This window comes from Somniosus microcephalus, chromosome 1, assembly GCF_052327205.1.
Source record: "Somniosus microcephalus isolate GS21.2 chromosome 1, FLI_Smic_1.0, whole genome shotgun sequence".
Classification (NCBI taxonomy): Eukaryota; Metazoa; Chordata; class Chondrichthyes; order Squaliformes; family Somniosidae; genus Somniosus; species Somniosus microcephalus.
In genome coordinates, this window is record NC_140987.1 from 245283105 (window position 1) to 245305293 (window position 22189).

At 47.4% G+C, this 22189-nt stretch overlaps 1 protein-coding gene across 1 annotated transcript in view; it reads right to left on the bottom strand.

Annotated features, from left to right (window-relative positions):
- Positions 1–22189, bottom strand: part of LOC147124689 (ADAMTS-like protein 1) — a 111558-nt gene that overhangs the window by 47907 nt on the left and 41462 nt on the right. Inside the window, exon 4 of the mRNA XM_085991610.1 lies at positions 5226–5438. Coding sequence (XP_085847736.1) covers positions 5226–5438 — 213 coding nt within the window. The remainder of the gene's footprint in view (positions 1–5225; positions 5439–22189) is intronic.

The following is a 22189-nucleotide window of genomic DNA, read 5'->3' on the forward strand; positions in this document are numbered from 1 at the left end:
GACTAAGTTGTTTAAAGTTACACAACGTGATCACAAAAGAAGATCACCGAACCATCTGGGTCACCCTCATGATAGCAGGGTCCCCAGTGAAGATGGAATTGGACACAGGATCAGCCCTAACTGTCATGAATCGACAAGACTATGAGCGGCTATTTTCACACATACCCTTAAAGGACACGTCCATTGTATTGAAGACATACACAGGGCAAAAAGTCTACCCCAGAGGAAAAATAAGGGTGCCAGTTGAATATAACGGAAAGGAAACACAGAAACTATACATGTATATACTACGAGATGGAGGACCATCATTATTGGGACGTGAATGGATCCGAAGACTACAATTGGATTGGCATTCTATTCTGGCACTAACTGTGACTGACAAAAAAGATGATGACGTCGCACCTGGACGTCTGTCACAAATTCTATCTGACGCGGAAGAGGTGTTCCAACAAGGACTTGGGACTCTAAAAGGAGTAAAGGCAACCATAAAGATTGAGGATAACACAACCCCAAAATTTTTCAAGGCCAGACCAGTGCCATACGCGATACGCCCTGCTGTGGAAGCTGAACTGGAGAGTCTGGAGCGTTCGGGGGTGCTGTCTAAGGTGGACTGGAGCGAGTGGGCCACACCCATCATTCCTGTAATGAAGAAAGCATTGAGCAGCACGCCTGGGGAGCCAAGGAAGGTTCGCATCTGTGGGGACTTCAAGGTGACTGTGAACCCAGTCCTGCACACAGTACAGTATCCGCTTCCGCGGATAGAAGATATTTTCGCCTCACTATCTGGAGGGAAACGTTTTACAAAGATTGACCTGGCTCAAGCATATCTACAAATGGAGGTGGAAGAAGCATCTAGGAAATACCTCACGATAAACACTCACAAAGGCCTTTACCAGTACAATCAACTGGTATTTGGGGTAGCATCGGCCCCGGCTATGTGGCAGAGGGCAATGGAACAAGTCCTGCAAGGGATCCCGGGGACCCAGTGTTATTTGGACGACATCCTGGTTACGGGCGAAAATGACAATGAACACCTTGCCAACCTGGAACAGGTGCTCACGAGATTGCAGGAATATGGGCTACGAGCCAACCGTCCCAAATGCGAGTTCTTCAGGAGACAAATCTCGTATTGTGGCCACATGATTGATGAGGAAGGGTTGCATAAGTCGCCGGACAAGATTGAGGCTGTAGTCAAGGCTCCAGCACCAGAAAATGTGTCGCAACTGAGGTCGTTCCTCGGGTTGGTGAACTACTACCATAAGTTCTTGCCGAATTTATCTACAATTCTGCACCCACTGAACGCCCTCCTTCAAGCTGGTGTAACATGGAAATGGAGTGATGAATGTAAGCGTGCCTTTCAGGAATATAAATGCCAAATCACTTCAAAAGAAGTATTGGCCCACTACAACCCAACACTACCGATTCGGTTGGCATGTGATGCGTCACCTTACAGCATTGGAGCGGTGCTGTCACACAAATTCCATGACAGTTCAGAGAGGCCAATAGCCTTTGCATCGCGCTCGCTAACCTCAGCCGAGCGTAACTACGCCCAGATTGACAGGGAGGCCCTCAGCCTGGTGTGGGGGGTGAAGAAGTTCAATCACTATCTGCACGGGCAGAAATTCACCCTACTGACTGATCATCAACCCCTGGTCTCAATTTTTAACCCAAAGAAGGGCGTTCCGGTGATGACGGCGCAACGGCTGCAAAGATGGTCACTTTTTCTAGGGGCACATCAGTATGACATCGAGTACAAAGGTACGAAACAACATGGAAACGCTGATGGGCTGTCGCGCCTACCGTTGCCTACGGCGGAAGAAGCACCTGCAGTGGACCCGGTGGAGATATTCCATGCGACCATAGTCGAATGTTTGCCTGTTACAAATGCAAGTATTGAGAAGGAAACCCGAAATGACCCGACACTCTCTCGGGTCTATGATTTGACGGTGAAGGGATGGCCAGCATATGGCGACTTACTGTTGCCAGCATTCTCACCAAGGAGGGAACAGCTGTCATTGAGCCGGGGAACCTTGATGTGTGGATCCCGAGTGGTAATTCCACCCAAGTTGAGAGATAGAGTACTCAATGAGCTTCACGAGGGCCATCTGGGAGGGGTAAAAATGAAGAGCCTAGCCAGGGCGTTTGTGTGGTGGCCGGGAATCGATAAAGAAATCGAGGATATGACCAAGAGATGCACAGGATGCCAGAAGGTCCAAAACGCTCCACCACAGGCCCCGCTACATCCATGGGAGTGGTCCTCATCTCCATGGCAATGGGTACACATTGATTTCGCTGGTCCATTTATGGACTCAATGTTTCTAATCGCTGTGGACGCCCATTCGAAATGGCCAGAGGTCATTAAAATGTCCTCCACCACCACGGGGAAAACTATTGCAGTCCTAAGGACCATCTTCGCCAGGAATGGGTTGCCAGAACAGATCTGTTCCGACAATGGCCCACAGTTTGTGTCTGAGGATTTCCGGAGGTTCCTGAAGAATAATGGGGTGAAACATTACACATCTGCCCCACATCATCCAGCCACAAATGGATTGGCTGAGAGGTTTGTTCAGACCTTTAAAAAGGCCATAAAGGCAATGTATAATGACGACATACCACTGCAACACAAGGTGGATAACTTCCTGTTTGCTTACCGGAATGCGACACATGCAGTAACCAACCAAACTCCAGCCGTACTGTTTTTCAACCGGAGACTAAGATGTCGCTTGGATTTGCTCAAACCAAACATAAGACGAGATGTTGAGGATAAGCAGTTCCAGCACATAAATGAGAAGCCAACCAAGAGCTTCAAGATAGGGCAACCAGTCTTGGCCCGCGACTACCGAACAGAAAAATGGCAGCCAGGCACGATATGCACACAGCAGGGACCACTAATGTACACAGTCGACGTTGGAGAGAGCATCGTGAGACGCCATGCTGACCAGATTCTAGAGTCACAGGAACAAGCCAAACCTGTACCACAAGCATGTGCACCTGGTAATGAGCCCGAAGTACAGATTGCGTCTACCTCAGAAGCAGGGGTATTGGAAGCTGACGAACCAACCAATGACAATGAGCCAGAATTGACTCCACCACCAGAACAGGATACTCGAGAAAGGCGCTATCCAGTCCGGATCAGGAAGCCTCCTCAAAGACTGAACTTATAAATGACTATTTCAATTGATGTATATATTACTGAGAAAATTGTAATTGTAATTAGTTATTATTTAGTTGTTAAATGAATGTTATGTACTGTTTATCTAAAAGGGGAGGAATTGTTGTGTATGTACCTTTAAGGGAATAACTGGTCTTAGACTGCAGTACCGGCAGTGACCACCCCTGTATAAAAGGCCCTAGCAGGCTTCTGTAGTTTCAGTTTCAAGCTGCCTCTTGTTCAGTAAAGTACCTGTTAAACTGTTCTCCCGAAGTCCGTGTATTATTGAGGCACGGACTTTACAACTGTAATAGCTGGATTTTATTAATGTTTATGGAAGTAAAAAAAAAACTTGTAGCACCAGTGGAAAGAATTACTAAGGGACCGATATCCTGTGCATTACTTCCAGTTAATGTCCAGTGGCAGAGGACATTGAAGCTCAGACATGACTGTTGCGATATAATTAAATAAACATTAACGAGCCCAGGGCATTAAAACAGATGTGAGGAATGTCATACAAACACTTTCAGTGCACCCACTAGTATCACCAACAGTAAGGTCTAGGCTTAAAGGGCATTTTTTCTATGATCCCCCCACCACAACGTCCAACTGTTAAATGATTGCAGAGTTTTTGCTTCCACTGCCCACTCCAGAGTTAATTCCAAGTGTCATCGCTCTTTGTATCAAGACCTTCCTGACACAGTCCTACATGAGGTGTAAACCGTGGCTCAGTGAGCACATGATCCAGGTCGACACTCCCACTGCAGATCTGAGGGAGCGCTGCACTGTCGGGGGGCAGTACTGAGGGAGCGCTGCACTGTCGGAGAGGCAGTACTAAGGGAGCGCTGCATTGTCGGAGGGGCAGTACTGAGGGAGCACTGCATTGTCAGAGGGGCAGTACTGAGGGAGTGCTGCAATGTTGGAGGGGCAGTACTGAGGGAGCACTACATTGTCGGAGGGGCAGTACTGAGGGAGAGCTGCACTGTCAGAGAGGAAGTACTGAGGGAGCGCTGCACTGTTGGAGGGGCAGTACTGAGGGAGCACTGCACTGTCGGAGGGGGCAGTACTGAGGGAGCACTGCTCTGTCAGAGGGGCAGTACTGAGGGAGCGCTGCACTGTCGGGAGGGGCAGTACTGAGGGAGCGCTGCTCTGTCGGAGGGGCAGTACTGAGGGAGTGCTGCACTGTTGGAATGGTGGTACTGAGGGAGTGCTGCATTATTGGAGGGCCTGTACTGAGGGAGTGCTGCACTGTCGGAGGGGGCAGTACTGAGGGAGCGCTGCACTGTCGGAGGGGCAGTACTGAGGGAGCGCTGCTCTGTCGGAGGGGCAGTGCTGAGGGAGCGCTGCTCTGTCGGAGGGGCAGTACTGAGGGAGCGCTGCGCTGTCGAAGGGGCAGTACTGAGATAGTGCTGCATTAGCATAACTTCTCTGCTTTTCAATTCTATCCCTCTAGAAATGAAGCCCAGTGTTTTGTTTGATTTCTTTTATTGCCTTATTAACCTGCGTCGCTACTTTTAGTGATTTGTGTATCGGTACCCTCAGATCCCTCTGCTCCTCTACCTCATTTAGACATTTATTTTCGAAAGAGTATACGGCCTCCTTATTCTTCCTACCAAAATGTATATTGAAGTTCATTTGCCGTAAAGCGCTTTGTGAAGTTCTGAGGTCATGAAAGGCGCTATATAAATGCAAGTCTTTCTTTTTTCTGTAACAAATTACTCATTTATTTTATCATTTCACACACAGTTTTGATCTGGAAAACTAAGTCAAAGATTGACATGATTATGTCATAATAGACCTTTGCCATTTGATTAACAAGGACAATGTTAGTTTTTGACCATTACTGCTTGCCCACACCTTTCCCCAGCTGGAGGTAGAAACCCGCACAACATACCCCATCTGGTGGGTAGATGGGTTGATCTAACATTCTAACATTCTTTCCTAATGGTTTGGCGAAGAACGGATGGAACTCATCCCTCGGGTTTGAAGGGAATGTGCTGGGAATCCAACTCTTGCCTGTCCAGCGGGAGGACAGCACAGTATTACCATTATTTTTTTTATAGAAGAAACATACCTGCTATCTCCACTGTAACCTTTAGTGTCAGAGTGCCGGCTTCATTCTGAGCTATACAGCTGTAATCGCCTTGAAGTCCTTTTGTGATGTTTGGGATTTGAAGGATGTGTTGTGAAGCTAGGATTTGATGTTCCTGTCCTAACACTGTGCTTATGGCTTTGCCATTGTATAGCCAGCGGATGCTGGGTTTTGGATGGCCTTTAACAGGACAACCTAAAGTGGGAAGTAAAGAATATTTTTTTTTATCAGAACTAGTATTTTGCCATATATAAAATTTGGTGTCATCCAATCATGTTCCACTCTCCTTAATTACCATTCCTATGCAGTCAAGTACTTCACTCCCAAAAATTGTTACTTTTAAAATTTCCTGGTCACATCCAACAAATTCTATAATAGGGTGCAAAATAGTTCAGTACTCCAGGCCAATCAAAATGGATCCCTTTACCAATGAATCACAGAATCATAGAAATATACAGCACAGAAGGTGGTCATTTGGCCCATCGTGTCTGTGCCAGCCGAAAAAGAGCTATCCAGTCTAATCCCACGTTCCAGCTCTTGGTCCGTAGCCTTGTAGGTTACAGCACTTCAAGTGCATATCCAAGTACTTTGTAAATGTGATGAGGGTTTCTGCCTCTACCACCCTTTCAGGCAGTGAGTTCCAGACCCCCACCACCCTCTGGGTGAAAAAGGTTCTCCTCAACTCCCCGCTAATCCTTCTACCAATTACTTAAATTCTATGCTGAATTTAAATATTTCCTCCGCTATTTCCTCCCTTGCTTCTCTTAACAGCCTAGGATACATTTCATCCGGGCCTGGTGATCTATCTACATTCAAAGATGCAAAACCCCTTAATACTTTAAATCAATGAACTGTTGCTATTTCATGCGATGTGCTGATAAATTCTTCAGTCTGCAGAAATGTCAGAAACTTTGGAAGGAAACTGGATTTACCATTTTAAGATTCAAAAATTCCAATAGGATTTACAATTTGATCCATAAACACAGGGTTATTCCAATAGCTTATAAGAATCTTATAAGGCCGGGATTACACACTATTCTTTCACTTCTGGCACTAGGTTTCAACATAGGAATTTGGGAAAGTATCGAATAAGAAAAAGCCATTCAGGTTAAGTTGCTGACCTACAGATGGAGCTTACAGGGACATATAATTGTCAAAGGGAGGTGCTCACATATGTTACTGGCATGTCAGTCACTCATGCTTAAAAACTACTCATCAAATCAAGCCAGGGAGCCTAATATTTGTGTGCAAGAGTCTCCCTGATGTGATGGCATGGAGTTCAACTTCAGGATTCTCTGGGAGTCTCCAATAATGGAAAATGAATCTCCCAAGCACTGCTACCGCCAACCCAAATATTGAGTGCGTAGTTTGCAGTGCGCAAGTGTAGTTTGCGTGCCTGTAGATTGTGAGTGGCAGTTGCGCCTGTCGATTGTGAGTGGAGGTTACACCTGTAGTTTGTGCCTATAGATTGTGAGTGGAGGTTGTGCCTGTAGTTTGTGCCTGTAGATTGCGAGTGGATGTTGTGCCTGTAGATTTTGAATGGAGGTTGCGCCTGCAGATTGTGAGTGGAGGTTACACCTGCAGTTTGTGCCTGTAGATTGTGAGTGGAGGTTACACCTGTAGTTTGTGCCTGTAGATTGCGAGTGGAGGTTGTGCCTGTAGATTTTGAATGGAGGTTGCACCTGCAGATTGTGAGTGGAGGTTACGCCTGTAGTTTGTGCCTATAGATTGTGAGTGGAGGTTGCGCCTGCAGATTGTGAGTGGAGGTTGCACCTGTAGTTTGTGCCTGTAGATGGTGAGTGGAGGTTGCACCTGTAGTTTGTGAGTGGAGGTTGCACCTGTAGTTTGTGCCTGTAGTTTGTGAGTGGAGGTTGCACCTGTAGTTTGTGAGTGGAGGTTGCGCCTGTAGTTTGTGCCTGTAGATTGTGAGTGGAGGTTGCACCTGTAGTTTGTGCCTGTAGATTGTGAGTGGAGGTTGCACCTGTAGTTTGTGAGTGGAGGTTGCGCCTGTAGTTTGAGAGTGGAGGTTGCACCTGTAGTTTGTGAGTGGAGGTTGCGCCTGTAGTTTGTGAGTGGAGGTTGCACCTGTAGATTGTGAGTGGAGGTTGCGCCTATAGTTTGTGCCTGTAGATTGAGAGTGGAGGTTGCGCCTGTAGTTTGTGCCTGTAGTTTGAGAGTGGAGGTTGCGCCTGTAGTTTGTGCCTGTAGTTTGAGAGTGGAGGTTGCGCCTGTAGTTTGTGCCTGTGTACTTTCTTTGCCTGCTCACAAGCGGCCTCCTGGTTCTCAGAGCTTCTCGCGCAACAGCTGCTGCCACAAAACCACAAGCAAAAATACTCAACTACAGGGGGCCTGACCTTTATAAGGTTAATGCAATAATATCTGCAGACATCACTTGAGCAAATGTCAACCCTCCAGGAATGTCTCCAACCAGAGTTGGCAACCGTCGTGCCTGTAGTCTGTGCCTGTAGATTGTGAGTGGAGGTTGCACCTGTAGTTTGTGCCTGTAGATTGTGAGTGGAGGTTGCACCTGTAGTCTGTGCCTGTAGATTGTGAGTGGAGGTTGCGCCTATAGTCTGTGCCTGTAGATTGTGAGTGGAGGTCATGCCTGTAGTCTGTGCCTGTAGATTGTGAGTGGAGGTTGCGCCTGTAGTCTGTGCCTGTAGATTGTGAGTGGAGGTTGCGCCTGTAGTCTGTGCCTGTAGATTGTGAGTGGAGGTTGCGCCTGTAGTCTGTGCCTGTAGATTGTGAGTGGAGGTTACACCTGTAGTTTGTGCCTGTAGATTGTGAGTGGAGGTTGCGCCTGTAGTCTGTGCCTGTAGCTTGTGAGTGGAGGTTGCGCCTGTAGTCTGTGCCTGTAGATTGTGAGTGGAGGTTACGCCTGTAGTTTGTGCCTGTAGATTGTGAGTGGAGGTTGCGCCTGTAGTCTGTGCCTGTAGATTGTGAGTGGAGGTTGCGCCTGTAGTCTGTGCCTGTAGATTGTGAGTGGAGGTCGTGCCTGTAGTCTGTGCCTGTAGATTGTGAGTGGAGGTTGCGCCTGTAGTCTGTGCCTGTAGATTGTGAGTGGAGGTTGCGCCTGTAGTCTGTGCCTGTAGATTGTGAGTGGAGGTTGCGCCTGTAGTCTGTGCCTGTAGATTGTGAGTGGAGGTTGCGCCTGTAGTCTGTGCCTGTAGATTGTGAGTGGAGGTTGCGCCTGTAGTCTGTGCCTGTAGATTGTGAGTGGAGGTTGCGCCTGTAGTCTGTGCCTGTAGCTTGTGAGTGGAGGTTGCGCCTGTAGTCTGTGCCTGTAGATTGTGAGTGGAGGTTACGCCTGTAGTTTGTGCCTGTAGATTGTGAGTGGAGGTTGCGCCTGTAGTCTGTGCCTGTAGATTGTGAGTGGAGGTTGCGCCTGTAGTCTGTGCCTGTAGATTGTGAGTGGAGGTCGTGCCTGTAGTCTGTGCCTGTAGATTGTGAGTGGAGGTTGCGCCTGTAGTCTGTGCCTGTAGATTGTGAGTGGAGGTTGCGCCTGTAGTCTGTGCCTGTAGATTGTGAGTGGAGGTTGCGCCTGTAGTCTGTGCCTGTAGATTGTGAGTGGAGGTTGCGCCTGTAGTCTGTGCCTGTAGATTGTGAGTGGAGGTTGCGCCTGTAGTCTGTGCCTGTAGATTGTGAGCGGAGGAACAAACTGCTATGAAACAAAATAATAAGAGACTGGACGGACCACCCGGCATCGCCCTCGGCACCGGCTAATTACATGGCAATGGCACACCCAGCCCAGTCGACCCTGCAAAGTCCTCCTCTGGGGACTTGTGCCAAAATTGGGAGAACTGTCCCACAGACTAGTCAAACAACAGCCTGACATAGTCATACTCACAGAATCATACCTTTCAGCCAATGTCCCAAACTCCTCCATCACCATCGCTGGGTATGTCCTGTCCCACCGGCAGGACAGACCCACCAGGGTCGGGAAGGAGTGGCCTTGGGAGTCCTCAACATTGACTCCGGACCATGAAGTCTCAAGGCTTCAGGTCAAGCATAGGCAAGGAAACCTCCTGCTGATTACCACCTACCGCCCTCCCTCAGCTGATGAATCAGTACTCCTCCATGTTGAACACCACTTGAAAGAAGCACTGAGAGTAGCAAGGGCACAGAATATACTGTGGGTGGGGGACCTCAATGTCCATCACCAAGAGTGGCTCGGTAGCACCACTACTGACCGAGCTGGCCGAGTCCTGAAGGACATAACTGCCAGTCTGGGCCTGCGACAGGTGGTGAGAGAACCAACACAAGGGGAAAACCTACTTGACTTCGTCCTCACCAATCTACCTGTCGCTGATGCATCTGTCCATGAGAGAATTGGTAGCAGTGACCACCGCACAGTCATTGTGGAGACAAAGTCCCGTCTTCACACTGCTAAATGGGATAGATTCAGAACAGATCTAGCAGCTCAAAACTAGGCATCCATGAGGCACTGTGGGCCATCATCAGCAGCAGAATTGTATTCCTGCACAATCTGTAACCTCATGGCCCAGCATATCCCTCACTCTACCATTACCATCAAACCAAGGGGCCAACCCTGGTTCAATAAGGAGTGCAGAAGAGCATGCCAGGAGCAGCACCAGGTGTACCTAAAAATGAGGTGCCAACCTGGGGAAGCTTCAACACAGGACTATATGCATGCTAAAGAGTGGAAGCAGCATGTTATAGACAGGGCTAAGCGATCCCACAATCAACGGATCAGATCAAAGCTCTGCAATCCTGCCACATCCAGTCATGAATGGTGGTGGACCATTAAACAACTAACGGGAGGAGGAGGCTCCATGAATATCCCCATCCTCAATGATGGTGAAGCCCAGCATGTGAGTGCAAAAGAGAGGGCTGAAGCGTTTGCAACCATCTTCAGCCAGAAGTGCTGAGTGGATGATCCATATCGGCCTCCTGCTGAGGTCCCCACCATCACAGAAGCCAGTCTTCAGCCAATTCGATTCACCCCATGTGACATCAAGAAACAGCTGAGCGCACTGGATACAGCAAAGGCTATGGGCCCTGACAACATCCCAGCTATCGTGCTGAAGACTTGTGCTCCAGAACTAGCCACGCCTCTAGCCAAGCTGTTCCAGTACAGCTACAACACTGGCATCTATCCGACAATGTGGAAAACTGCCCAGGTATGTCCTGTCCACAAAAAGCAGGACAAATCCAATCCGGCCAATTACCGCCCCATCAGTCTATTCTCAATCATCAGCAAAGTGATGGAAGGTGTCATCGACAGTGCTATCAAGCGGCACTTACCTATAACCTGCTCACTGATGCCCAGTTTAGGTTCCACCAGGACCACTCTGCTCCCTAGTAAAACTCAAGTCAATGGGAACCAGGGGGAAAACTCTCCACTGGCTGGAGTCATACCTAGCACAAAGGAAGATGGTTGTGGTGGTTGAAGCTCAATCATCACAGCCCCAGGACATCACTGCAGGAGTTCCTCAGGGCAGTGTCCTAGGCCCAACTATCTTTAGCTGCTTCAGTAATGTAGCATAAACTGTAACAATTACAATGGCTGGGATTTTCTTTACCTGGGTGGGTTGGGTGTGGGCGGTCAGTGTGGCAGGTCAGGACCCCGTTGTTCTTTTCATCGCGCGCCTCAGAGCGACTTTCCATTAATGGCGCCTATTAAGGCAGGCCTGCGTGTTTCCTGGCCTGATTAAATGGTGCAGGTCTGATGATGTCATCGATGACTCATTTCCAGCCAGGAGCCTTGGCCACATTGCATTTGAAGGTTCATCTAGGAGTGTGCAGGCACTACATTTTAGCTTCTGGGTCTTGCTCAGCCTTGCATACATGACTGCACAGAGGCACAGGGCTGCACCCAGGTTCTCCCATGACTCCCTGCATATGCTTGTGGAGGGAGTGAGAGCACGCAGGGAGGTCCTCTTCCCTTCTGATGGGCGCAAGAGACCGCCCCAGGAGACCAAAAGAGCCTGACTGGAGATAGCAGAGGAGGTCAACAGCAGGGGTGTTGTGATGAGGACCTGGGTGCAGTGCTGGAAGCGCTTCAATGATCTCATTTGATCAGGAAAGGTGAGTGCAAAGCCAGACTCAACTTCATCCTGCTGTGCCTGTCACCATATCACCATCACTCTGCCTTCCCAAACCTACTCCTGCACATCATTACTCACACCAACTTACCTTGCATGTCCACCCATCCCTCTCCCTCGATCTACATAATCACATCCCCATCTGACTTACCACCACTCACACTCACCCTCAACCTAATGCACTCATACCAATTAACACCACTCAAGGCTATTTGGCATTGGCACCCCACTCCCTCATCGTCACCCTCTACCTCTACAGGTGTAACCCATCCATTCCTTACACTCATTCCATCACTCTCACTCAAACTTCTCTTCCTTCCCTCCTTGCAGGAGAAGAGAGCCCACAAGGAGAGGGAGAGAACCGGAGGAGGCCCTCCATCATTGGCCATGTTGACTCCAGCAGAGGAGGTCACCCAGGACATCTCAGGAGTTGCAGAGCAGCTGGTGGTGGGAGATGGAGAGAGGGGGACATCTCAGCAACCTGGTGACAGAATTACATCTCATACAGCCACGTGACGTACAGCAGACACTCATATGGGGACTGACGTCAGCAGCCAGTGCATAATGGTATCGATACCCATTCTTGATATGACATTTCTAATTCATCTCTTTACTCTCCCACAGGTTCAAGAGGCCCCACTGTCCAGGCAGAAGAGGAAGATGACTCCTCAGAGGAGCCTCCAGCCTCTGAGGGCGCAGCATCACCAGACATGAGCACACCCAGCACCAGCGCAGATACACACACCTTGGTCCCACACAAGATAGAGTAGTGTTGTCACCTGGTCTGTCACAAGTGAGCAAGAGCAGATGGTGGAGACAGGGACAGCAGTGGAGACTCCTCGCCGGAGGGCGCAGGACACTACCAGCTCTCCTCAGCTGCATGCAGATGCTGAGCCTGGGGGACCATCTTGCAAAATTGCAAAACTAAATCTGTGCTGAAAATGCACTCAGCAAGAACCTTTCCCTTAGGCAAGTAAGCAGGTGTCAGGTGGCAGTATTTATTGTGCTTTCCATGCTCTGCAGTAATGACCTTGCTCAATGACCATTAAACTTCCGCTTCAGCTTGACAGACGTGGTTCCCGAGCTGCGTGATTCCCATGGTCATGCAGTGAAATTCAAAAGGTCTGGTTAAAAAGACGGTTAAGGATCTGACAAAAGCTGATAATGATCTAAATTAGATTGCCCGCCTCTGACGCTCGGGTCGCTGCCGCACTGGCAAACGCGTCCGAGTTAAAGGCGTGAGGAGGCGGGATCACGACACGCTCCGATTTATTTCCATTTTCACCTGCCTCCAATCCCGCATGCACGGACGAATGAAAATTCTGGCCAATGTTTATCAGGAGTCAAGATCCAGTAGCCCTATCACAAGCATAGCTGAGGGTCAATGGGGAAGGAGCTGGTTCATTCATTAGCTATTTCATATTTTTATATTTATTTTGTGTTGAAAATTCACTCAAAGAAAATAAATTTGTTTTTAACTTAATATTCAAAAGCTGGCACAAGTTCTCAATGCATAATATCAGCTGATTGGATCAAAAATCTCCAACAAGGCTGGAAGCAGCAATCTCTAAACTCTGCTGCTGACATGCTGTGGGTGAGGCTTCTCTGGTCAATATGGCCAGTCCTGCCCTTCAGCCCCTCTACCAAAAAAAGCAGTAATCCAGAGGATTGGGAGCAATTTAGGATTCAACAAAGGAGGACAAAGGGATTAATTAAGAAGGGGAAAATAGAATATGAGAGTAAACTTGCAGGGAACATAAAAACTGACTGTAAAAGCTTTTATAGATATGTGAAGAGAAAAAGATTGGTGAAGTCAAGCGTAGGTCCCTTGCAGTCAGAATCAGGGGAATTTATAACGGGGAACAAAGAAATGGCAGACCAATTAAATACATATTTTGGTTCTGTCTTCACAAAGGAGGACACAAATAACCTCCCAGAAATGTCGGGAAACATAGGGTCTGATGAAAGGGAGGAACTGAAAGAAATCAGTATTTGTAGGGAAATGGTGTTAGGGAAACTGATGGGATTGAAGGCCGTTAAATCCCCAGGGCCTGATAATCTACATCCTAGGGTACTAAGGAAGTGGCTCTAGAAATAGTAGATGCATTGCTGATCATCTTCCAACATTTGATGGAATCTGGAACATTACCCATGGATTGGAGGGTAGCTAATGTTACCCCACTATTCAAATAAGGTGGTAGAGAGAAAACGGGGAATTACAGACCGGTAAGCCCGATATCGGTAGTGGGGAAAATGCTAGAGTCCATTATAAAAGATGTAATAGCAGAGCACTTGGAAAACAGTCACAGGATCGGACAAAGTCAACATGGATTTACAAAAGGTAAATCGTGCTTGACTAATCTACTGGAATTTTTTGAGGATGTAACTAGTAAAATAGATAAGGGAGAACCAGTGGATGTGGTGTATTTGGACTTTCAGAAGGCTTTCGATAAGGTCCCACATAAGAGATTAGCGTGTAAAATTAAGGCACATGGGATTGGGGGCAAGGTATTGACTTGGATAGCGAACTGGTTGGCAGATAGAAAGCAAAGAGTTGGAATAAACGGGTCTTTTTCCGAGTGACAGGCGGTGACTAGTGGGTTACCGCAGGGATCGGTCCTTGGACCCCAGCTATTCACAATATATATTAATGATCTAGACAAGGGAACTAGATGTAATATCTCCAAATTTGCAGACGACACAAAGCTGGGTGGGCGTGTGTGCTGTGAGGAGGATGCCGAGAAACTACAGGATGATTTGGACAGGTTGGGTGATTGGGCAGAAGCATGGCAGATGCAATATAACGTGGATAAATGTGAGGTTATCCACTTTGGTGTCAAAAACAGGAAGGCAGATTATTATCTGAATGGCAATAGATTGGGAGAAGGGGAAGTGCAACGAGACCTGGGTGTCCTTGTGCACCAGTCGCTGAAGGTAAGCATGCAGGTGCAGCAGGTGGTTAAGAAGGCAAATGGTATGTTGGCCTTCATAGCGAGAGGGTTTGAGTACAAGAACAAGGATGTCTTGCTGCAGTTGTACAGGGCCTTGGTGAGACCACATCTTCAGTATTGTGTGCAGTTTTGGTCACCTTATCTGAGGAAGGATATTCTTGCCATGGAAGGATTTCAGCGAAGATTCACCAGGCTGATACCTGGGATGGCAGGAATGACGTATGAGGAGAGATTGGGTCGATTGGGCTTGTACTCGCTGGAGTTTAGAAGAATGAGAGGGGATCTCATTGAAACTTATAAAATTCTGGCAGGACTGGACAGACTAGATGCAGGGAGGATGTTCCCGATGGTCGGGGAATCCAGAACCAGGGGTCACAGTCTAAGGATAAGGGATAGGCCTTTTAGGACAGAAATTAGGAGGAATTCCTTCACCCAGAGAGTGGTGAACCTGTGGAATTCTCTACCACAGAAGGCAGTAGAGGCCAATTCATTAAATATATTCAAGAAGGAGTTGGATATATTTCTTAAGGCTAAAGGGATCAAGGGGTATGGGGAGAAAGCAGGGACCGGGTACTGAACTTGGATGATCAGCCATGATCGCATTGAATGGCGGAGCAGGCTAGAGGGGCCGAATGGCCTACTCCTGCTCCTATCTTCTATGTTTCTATGTTTACCATTGCCGAATGATCTGGGGTACAAGGTACATGGTCATTAAGCTGATGCACATCTAGCAGTCTAACAATAATACAATTCTCTTTGAGGGTCTTGGGCACTATTCAGACTTAAGGTTATGTAGCAAAGAATCATAGCAGTCTGACTAATTTATATATACATTAAAAAGGAGACATCTATGTTTGAGGCCACAGATCACTGACATGTCCAATATCCATTACATCTAGGTTTTAAATGAGCTTAGCTAACACTGGCTGATGAAGGAGGGGAGGAGGCCCTTAGCTGTGCTTACCATTTACCTTTTTGTCCAGTAATATTATCATAGAATCATAGAATGGTTACAGCACAGAAGGCGGCCATTCGGCCTGTCGAGTCCGTGCCGGCTCTCTGCAAGAGCACTTCAGCTAGTCCCACTCCCCTGCCCTTTCCCCGTAGCCCTGAAAATGTCTTTCCTTCAGATTCTTATCCAACTCCCTTTTGAAAGCCGTGATTGAATCTGCTTCCACCACCCTTTCAGGCAGTGTATTCCAGATCTCAACCACTCGCTGCGTAAAAAAGTTTTTTCTTACATTGCCTTTGGTTCTTCTGCCAATCACCTTAAATCTGTGTCCTCTGGTTCTCGACCCTTCTGCCAATGGGAACAGTTTCCCTCTATCTACTCTGTCTAGACCCCTCATGATTTTGAACACCTCTATCAAATCGCCTCTCAATCTTCTTTGATCCAAGGAGAATACCCCCAGCTTCTCTAGTCTATCAACGTAACTGAAGTCCCTCATTCCTGGAATCATTCTCGTAAATCTTTTCTGCGCCCTCTCTAAGGCCTTCACATCCTTCCTAAAATGTGGTGCCCAGAATTGGGCACAGTACTCCAGTTGGGGCTGAACTAGTGTTTTATACAGGTTCATCATAATTTCCACACTTTTGTACTCTATGAAGTCGATTTTAACTCAGGTGCGGGGAATTGTCGGGTTCCCCGAATTTGGTGTTTCCCACACAAATCTAAATGGGTCTGTGAGATTGAAGCAATTTTAACTCAATTGGCCAATTGATTTCCAACGTGTGGGAAGCCTTGGCAATTGAGTATTTCCAGTCAGAAAGTTGCAGAATATGACATCATCATTGCTGCTGCTTTTAGGGCCCAAAGCAAGCCCTGCTTCTTCTGCAGGCTTCCAAACTTCACCACTGAGATGGCACAGGAGCCTGCAGGAGCAATGGCCAGCGGGAGGGCAAGAGCTGCCCCCAAATTTGATGAGGCTTCACTCCAGGCATTTCTGGATGGTGCTAGGGCCCACAGGGAGGTCCTGTCCCCTTCTTCAGGGAGGAAGAGGCCTCCCAGTCAGACCAAGGCTGTGTGGCTACAGGTGGCTGGTGAAGTCAACTCCTTGGGGCTCACACGGCGCACCTGGATGCAGTGCAGGAAAAGATTCCATGACCTTCATCGCACTGGAAAAGTAAGTACTGTATGAAGTTTCCATCACCCTCAATCTGATGCCCATTGCCTTTCCTCACCAGCACTCAGCTTTAGCAATCTCTTCCTCCACATCCCACTTGACACTCACATCCATGCACCCTTACCTATTCCCTCTCTCTCTATGCTCACATTCACATAACTATTCCACCATGCAGCCCTCACACTCCCTCTCACTCTGATGCTTTGAACACAACTGACAACACACAGGGAGGGCCCTTGGTCTTGCAACCTCACTCCATCTTTGTCTCCTTCTAAGTATCTATGCTATGCAATCTCTGCACTCACTCCTTCATTCTCACTCAACCTCCACTTGTCTCCCTCATTGCAGGAAAAGAGAGCTCACAACAGGAGAGAGCGAGCCAGGATAGGAGGAGGGCCGCCCTCATTAGCCCAGGAGGAAGGCGCCCTGGAGATTGTCGGGGCTGACATAGATGCGGAAGTTGGGGAAGGAGAGACAGGTGCATCCCCGCAAGCTGGTGACAGAATAGTTTTCCATCTCTCTCATTGGCATTGCATGAGTCGCTGATAATGATTCTGAAGTTACATCATATGGACTTATGATCATCTGCAAAATGCAATGTGCAGGTAACCTTGGCATCACATCTCTAACTTTTTCCTTGACTCCCCCACAGGACCATCGAGAGCCCCCGTCCCCAGTGTGCAGGAGGAAGAGCCTGAGATGCCAGACTCCTCAGAGGAATCTCCAACCTCTGAGGGCGCAGCGTCAGCAGAAATAAGCGCACCCAGCACCAGCGCAGACACTCACACCTCGGTGGGACCTTCGGGCCATAGAGTAGAGTTGTCACCTGGTGTATCACCGCTCACAAGTGAGCATCAGCAGATTGTGGAGACAGGGACAGCAGTGGAGAGTCCTCGTCGGAGGGCGCAGGACTCTGCCAGCTCGGCTCAGCTGCATGTCAACCCTCTGCCTCTGGGTCCATCTGTAAGATCAGAGGTGATGGAACTCCGTGCACAGATGCAGGAGTCTCTGGCAGGTTTTGTCTCTAGGGTCGCTGCGAGTGTGGAGCGAATGGAGGAGTCTGTAGTGTATGTAACCGTTCTACCTTTAAGAGAACTATTGTATGTAACCGTCCACCTTTAAGAGAACTATTTTAGGTGTTGTGGCGTGTGTCATTTCGCGAATGGTGCTGGAGGTCCTCTAATGCCAAGAAGGGAAGGAAAAAAAGGCCTCCCATGCTTCTGGTAGATGCCTCAGTTGAGGAAGCGCTGAGTGAGGCTGGCGAGAGGGGTTTCGCAGGAGGTCACACTGGAGAAGTGTGTGAGGCTCCAACCTTCCACAGGTGTGGTTAAGCCTGGTGAAAGTTGCCCTAGGCCTGAAACAACAAAGTCCTGCCACCTGCAAATGATGGCTGATCAAATCTCCTCTTTAATGGTTGACCTGCAGCTGATAGTCAGTAAGCCAATAGTGCTCACACCAGGTTTCACAGGCGTGATCCCCACCAGGCATGTTTTACATGGGAAAAGGGTTAAACAGGCAAGGGCCTGTTAAAATGGGATTATAAAGGCCAATGAGTGCTGTTTAAGGGCCCTAAAGACCAGTCCCGCCTGTTGCAGGCGGGACTGATTTGGGACCATCAGACACGCCTGGGTTAAAATGGCTAGGTGTCGGGAACCAGGCGGATGGGGGGGGATCCCAACCCCCAGGTTTTGCGATTTTAACCCCCTAGACGCCTCAAAGCCCGCCTGGCGGCTGAGTTAAAATTGAGCCCTATACCTCTATTTATGAAGCCCAGTATCTCGTAAGCCTTTTCAATTGCTTTCTCAACCTGCCCTGCCACCTTCAACGATTTATGCAGACAGGTCTCTCTGTTCGTGCACCCGCTTTAGGATTGTGCCCTTTAGTTTATATTTCCTCTCCTCATTCTTTCTACCAAAATGCATCACTTCTTACTTTTCTGTGTTAAATTTCATCTGCCACGTGTCTGCCCATTTCACCAGCCTGTCTATGTCTTCCTGAAGACTATCACTATCCTCCTCACTGTTCATTATACTTCCAAATTTTGTGTCATCTGCAAATTTTGAAATTGTGTCCTGTACACCCAAGTCCAAGTCATTAATATATATCAAGAAAAGCAGTGCTCCTAGAACCGATCCCTGGGGAACACCACTGTATACCTTCCTCCAGTCCGAAAAACAATTGTTCACTGTTTTCTATAATTTAGCCAATTCCGTATCCATGCCGCCACTGTCCCTTTTATTCCATGGGCTTCAACTTTGCTGGCAAGCCTATTAAGTGGCACTTTGTCAAATGCCTTTTGGAAATCCATGTACACTACATCAACTGCATTACCCTCATCAACCCTCTCTGTTACCTCATCAAAGAACTCAATCAAGTTTGTTAAACACGATTTGCCTTTAACAAATCCGTGCTGGCTTTCCTTAATTAATCCACACTCGTCCAAGTGACTGTTAATTTTGACCCTGTTTACTATTTCTAAAAGCTTCCCCACTACCGAGGTCAAACTGATTGGCCTGTAGTTGCTGGGTTTATCTTTACACACTTTTTTGAACAATGGTGTAACAATTCTCCAGTCCTCTGGCACCACTCCCGTATCTAAGGAGAACTGGAATATTATGGCCAGTACCTCCACGATTTCCTCCCTCAATTCCCTCAGCATCCTAGGATTCATCCCATCTGCTCCTGGTGTTTTATCTACTTTAAGTACAGCCAGTCTTTCTAGTACCTCCTCTTTATCAATTTTTATCCTATCAAGTATCTCCACTACTTCCTCCATTATTATGTCTATGGCAGCATCCTCTTCCTTGGTGAAGACAGATGCAAAGTACTCATTTAGTACCTCAGCCATAACCCTCTACCTCCATGCATAGGTCTCCTTTTTGGTCCCTAATCGGCCCCACCCCTCCTCTTACTACCCTTTTACTATTTATATGCCTATAGAAGACTTTTGAATTACCTTTTATTTTAGCTGCCATTCAATTCTCATACCCTCTCTTTGCCCCTCTTACTTTCTTTTTCACTTCTCCTCTGACCTTTCTATACTGAAAGGTCAGAGGAGAAGACCCACTATCAGCCATGATCACATTGGATGGCGGAGCAGGCTCGAAGGGCCGAATGGCCTACTCCTGCTCCTATCTTCTATGTTTCTATATAGCCTGATTCTCAGATGTATTTGCAACCTGACAACATTACAGCTGTTGAAACAACCAGGAATATAATTCTGCAGTTTTTAGTCAGACCATAAATTAGTGGCTATGCTTGTAGTTACTAAACAAGTAAATAAGTAAAATTAAACCAATTCAAATTGAACTGTGGAGCAATTTTCAATTGTAATTATCAGCACCGTCTAACACAGCTGGGCTTTTGGCTCGAAGGGCCGAATGGCCTACTACTGCTCCTATCTTCTATGTTTAGCGTACCCATCGGCTGCCTGTTCCACGTTTATGGTTTCAGTCTATTATGTTGATGCTTTCCATCTGTCTGGAGAGGGTTAAACTTTTGGAAGCAATCTACCAATCCTTCAAAAAAACTTTAATTTTGTACAGTATTTCAATACGTTTTTGATTGAGCCCCCTTTTTTTTATAATCCAATTAGGGATGCTTTACACCGCTTTGTAATGAAATAGCATTTTCAGGTATTTGGATTGGAAAAACTGCTGAAAGATCTGAAGAAACACAGAAGGGTAACATGAAATCTGGCATCTCAGAGTCCCGAGAACAGAATGAAACCGCTCAGAGTCCCGAGAACAGAATGAAACCGCTCAGAGAGTCCCGAGAACAGAATGAAACCACTCTCAGGGCCTGGAGATTAAAGCGGTTGTACTGACCAGAGGCCTGAATCTGATTTGCAGATGTGCTTGAATTAAATTTCCTGTCAATAAAACCAAACGGTAATTTAAGTATTTAAATGAAATCGTTCAGCTGTTGAACACAGCTCACCCATAACTATTTACATTTGTAATCTTAGTGATCAATTTACAGTTGTTATATTTTGACTGGTAACACAGCCAGATAAAACTGCGCCAACATTTAGCAAAATCAACATTTACATTTCTGTACCAGATGTGCAAGAGCGTGCAGGTCACAGGCCACAGTCCAGTTTAACATCAATTACGACTATTACTTTCAGACATTAATCTGCTCACACACTATTGCCCTGTTTTTTCACGAGTGTTTGTCCTGAACACATAGCAGAATGGGACATCAATGAACATTTAGGCTGTGAATTACATCAATGATTCAACAGTACAAGTACAAGACCTTTGCCACTGGGCACTGAAGACAAAGGAATGGACCAAGTAGGACTTGGATAAGGCAGACTCCAAAACTGACTGAAGTTGTATGATGCAAGATAAATGAATGCATTACATTTTATGCTCAAAGTAGTGTTTCTTCCAGAGCTGCCAAATCTGTGTCTGGTGCAAAATGGAGATTAAATAGGATTTAGTTATTCATCTGTCTTTTGTTACTTTCCTTCTATTATCTTCCTGTTTCTTGCTTTCATTCTTTTCCTCAGTCTTGGCTTGCAATTCCATGTTGGTTATTCCCTTTCGCATTCTCTGCTTCTGTTTCCTTATTTTTTTTCGACCCTAGTGTTGTCTTCCTGCATTGTGGCTGCTCTTAACTCTCTGGCCCAGCCGACAACATGATCTGGAAGTAACCACCCTGCTGCTCACGTCTGTCACCTTACACTCACTTCACATTACAAATTTACACCAAACTGAGTTTTAAAACTTCCAAGTGATGTGCCTTCTGTAAACAGTGAGCAGTGTGAAATCAGGAGATTAATGCTCACACTGGGAGACTTCCCAGCTCTGGATTGAGGTATAACTGTTGCTATGATTGCCTGACTACTCTCTCCCCAATGATGGTCTTCACTTCATTTTGGGAGCATTTTTAAAATTCATTCTCGGGATGTGGGCATCGTTGGCAAGGCCAGCATTTACTGCCCATCCCTAATTGCCCTTGAGAAGGTGGCGGTGAGCCGCCTTCTTGAACCGCTGCAGTCCATAAGGTGAAGGTACGCCCACAGTGCTGTTAGGGAGGGAGTTTCAGGATTTTGACCCAGCGACGATGAAGAAATGGCGATATACTTCCAAGTCAGGATGGTGTGTGACTTAGAGGGGAACTTGGAAGTGGTGTAGGGAGTGAATGTTTAAAGTGGTGGATAGGGTGGCAATCAAGCGGGCTGCTTTGTCCTGGATGGTGTTGAGCTTCTTGAGTGTCGTTGGAGCTGCACTCATCCAGGCAAGTGGATAGTATCCATCAAACTCCTGACTTAGGCCTTGTAGATGGTGGAAAGGCTTTGGGGAATCAGGAGGTGAGACGCTCACTGCAGAATACCTGGCCTCTAACCTGCTCTTGTTGCCACAATATTTATGTGGCTGGTCCAGTTAAGTTTCTGGTCAATGGTGACCCCCAGGATGTTGATGGTGGGGGATTCGGCGATGGTAATGCAGGTGAATGTCAAGGTGCAGTGGTTAGACTCCCACTTGTTGGAGATAGTCATTGCCTGGCACTTCTGTGGCACAAATGTTACCTGCCACTTATCAGCCCAAGCCTGAACGTCGTCCAGGTCTTGTTGCATGCGGGCATGGACTGCTTTATTATCTGAGGAGTTGTGAATGGCACTGAAAACTGTGCAGTCATCAGCGAACATCCCCATTTCTGACCTTATGATGGAGGGAAGGTAATTTATGAAGCAGCTGAAGATGGTTGGGCCTAGGACACTACCCTGAGGAACTCCTGCAGCGATGTCCTGCGGCTGTGATGATTGACCTCCAACAACCACAACCACACCTTTGTGC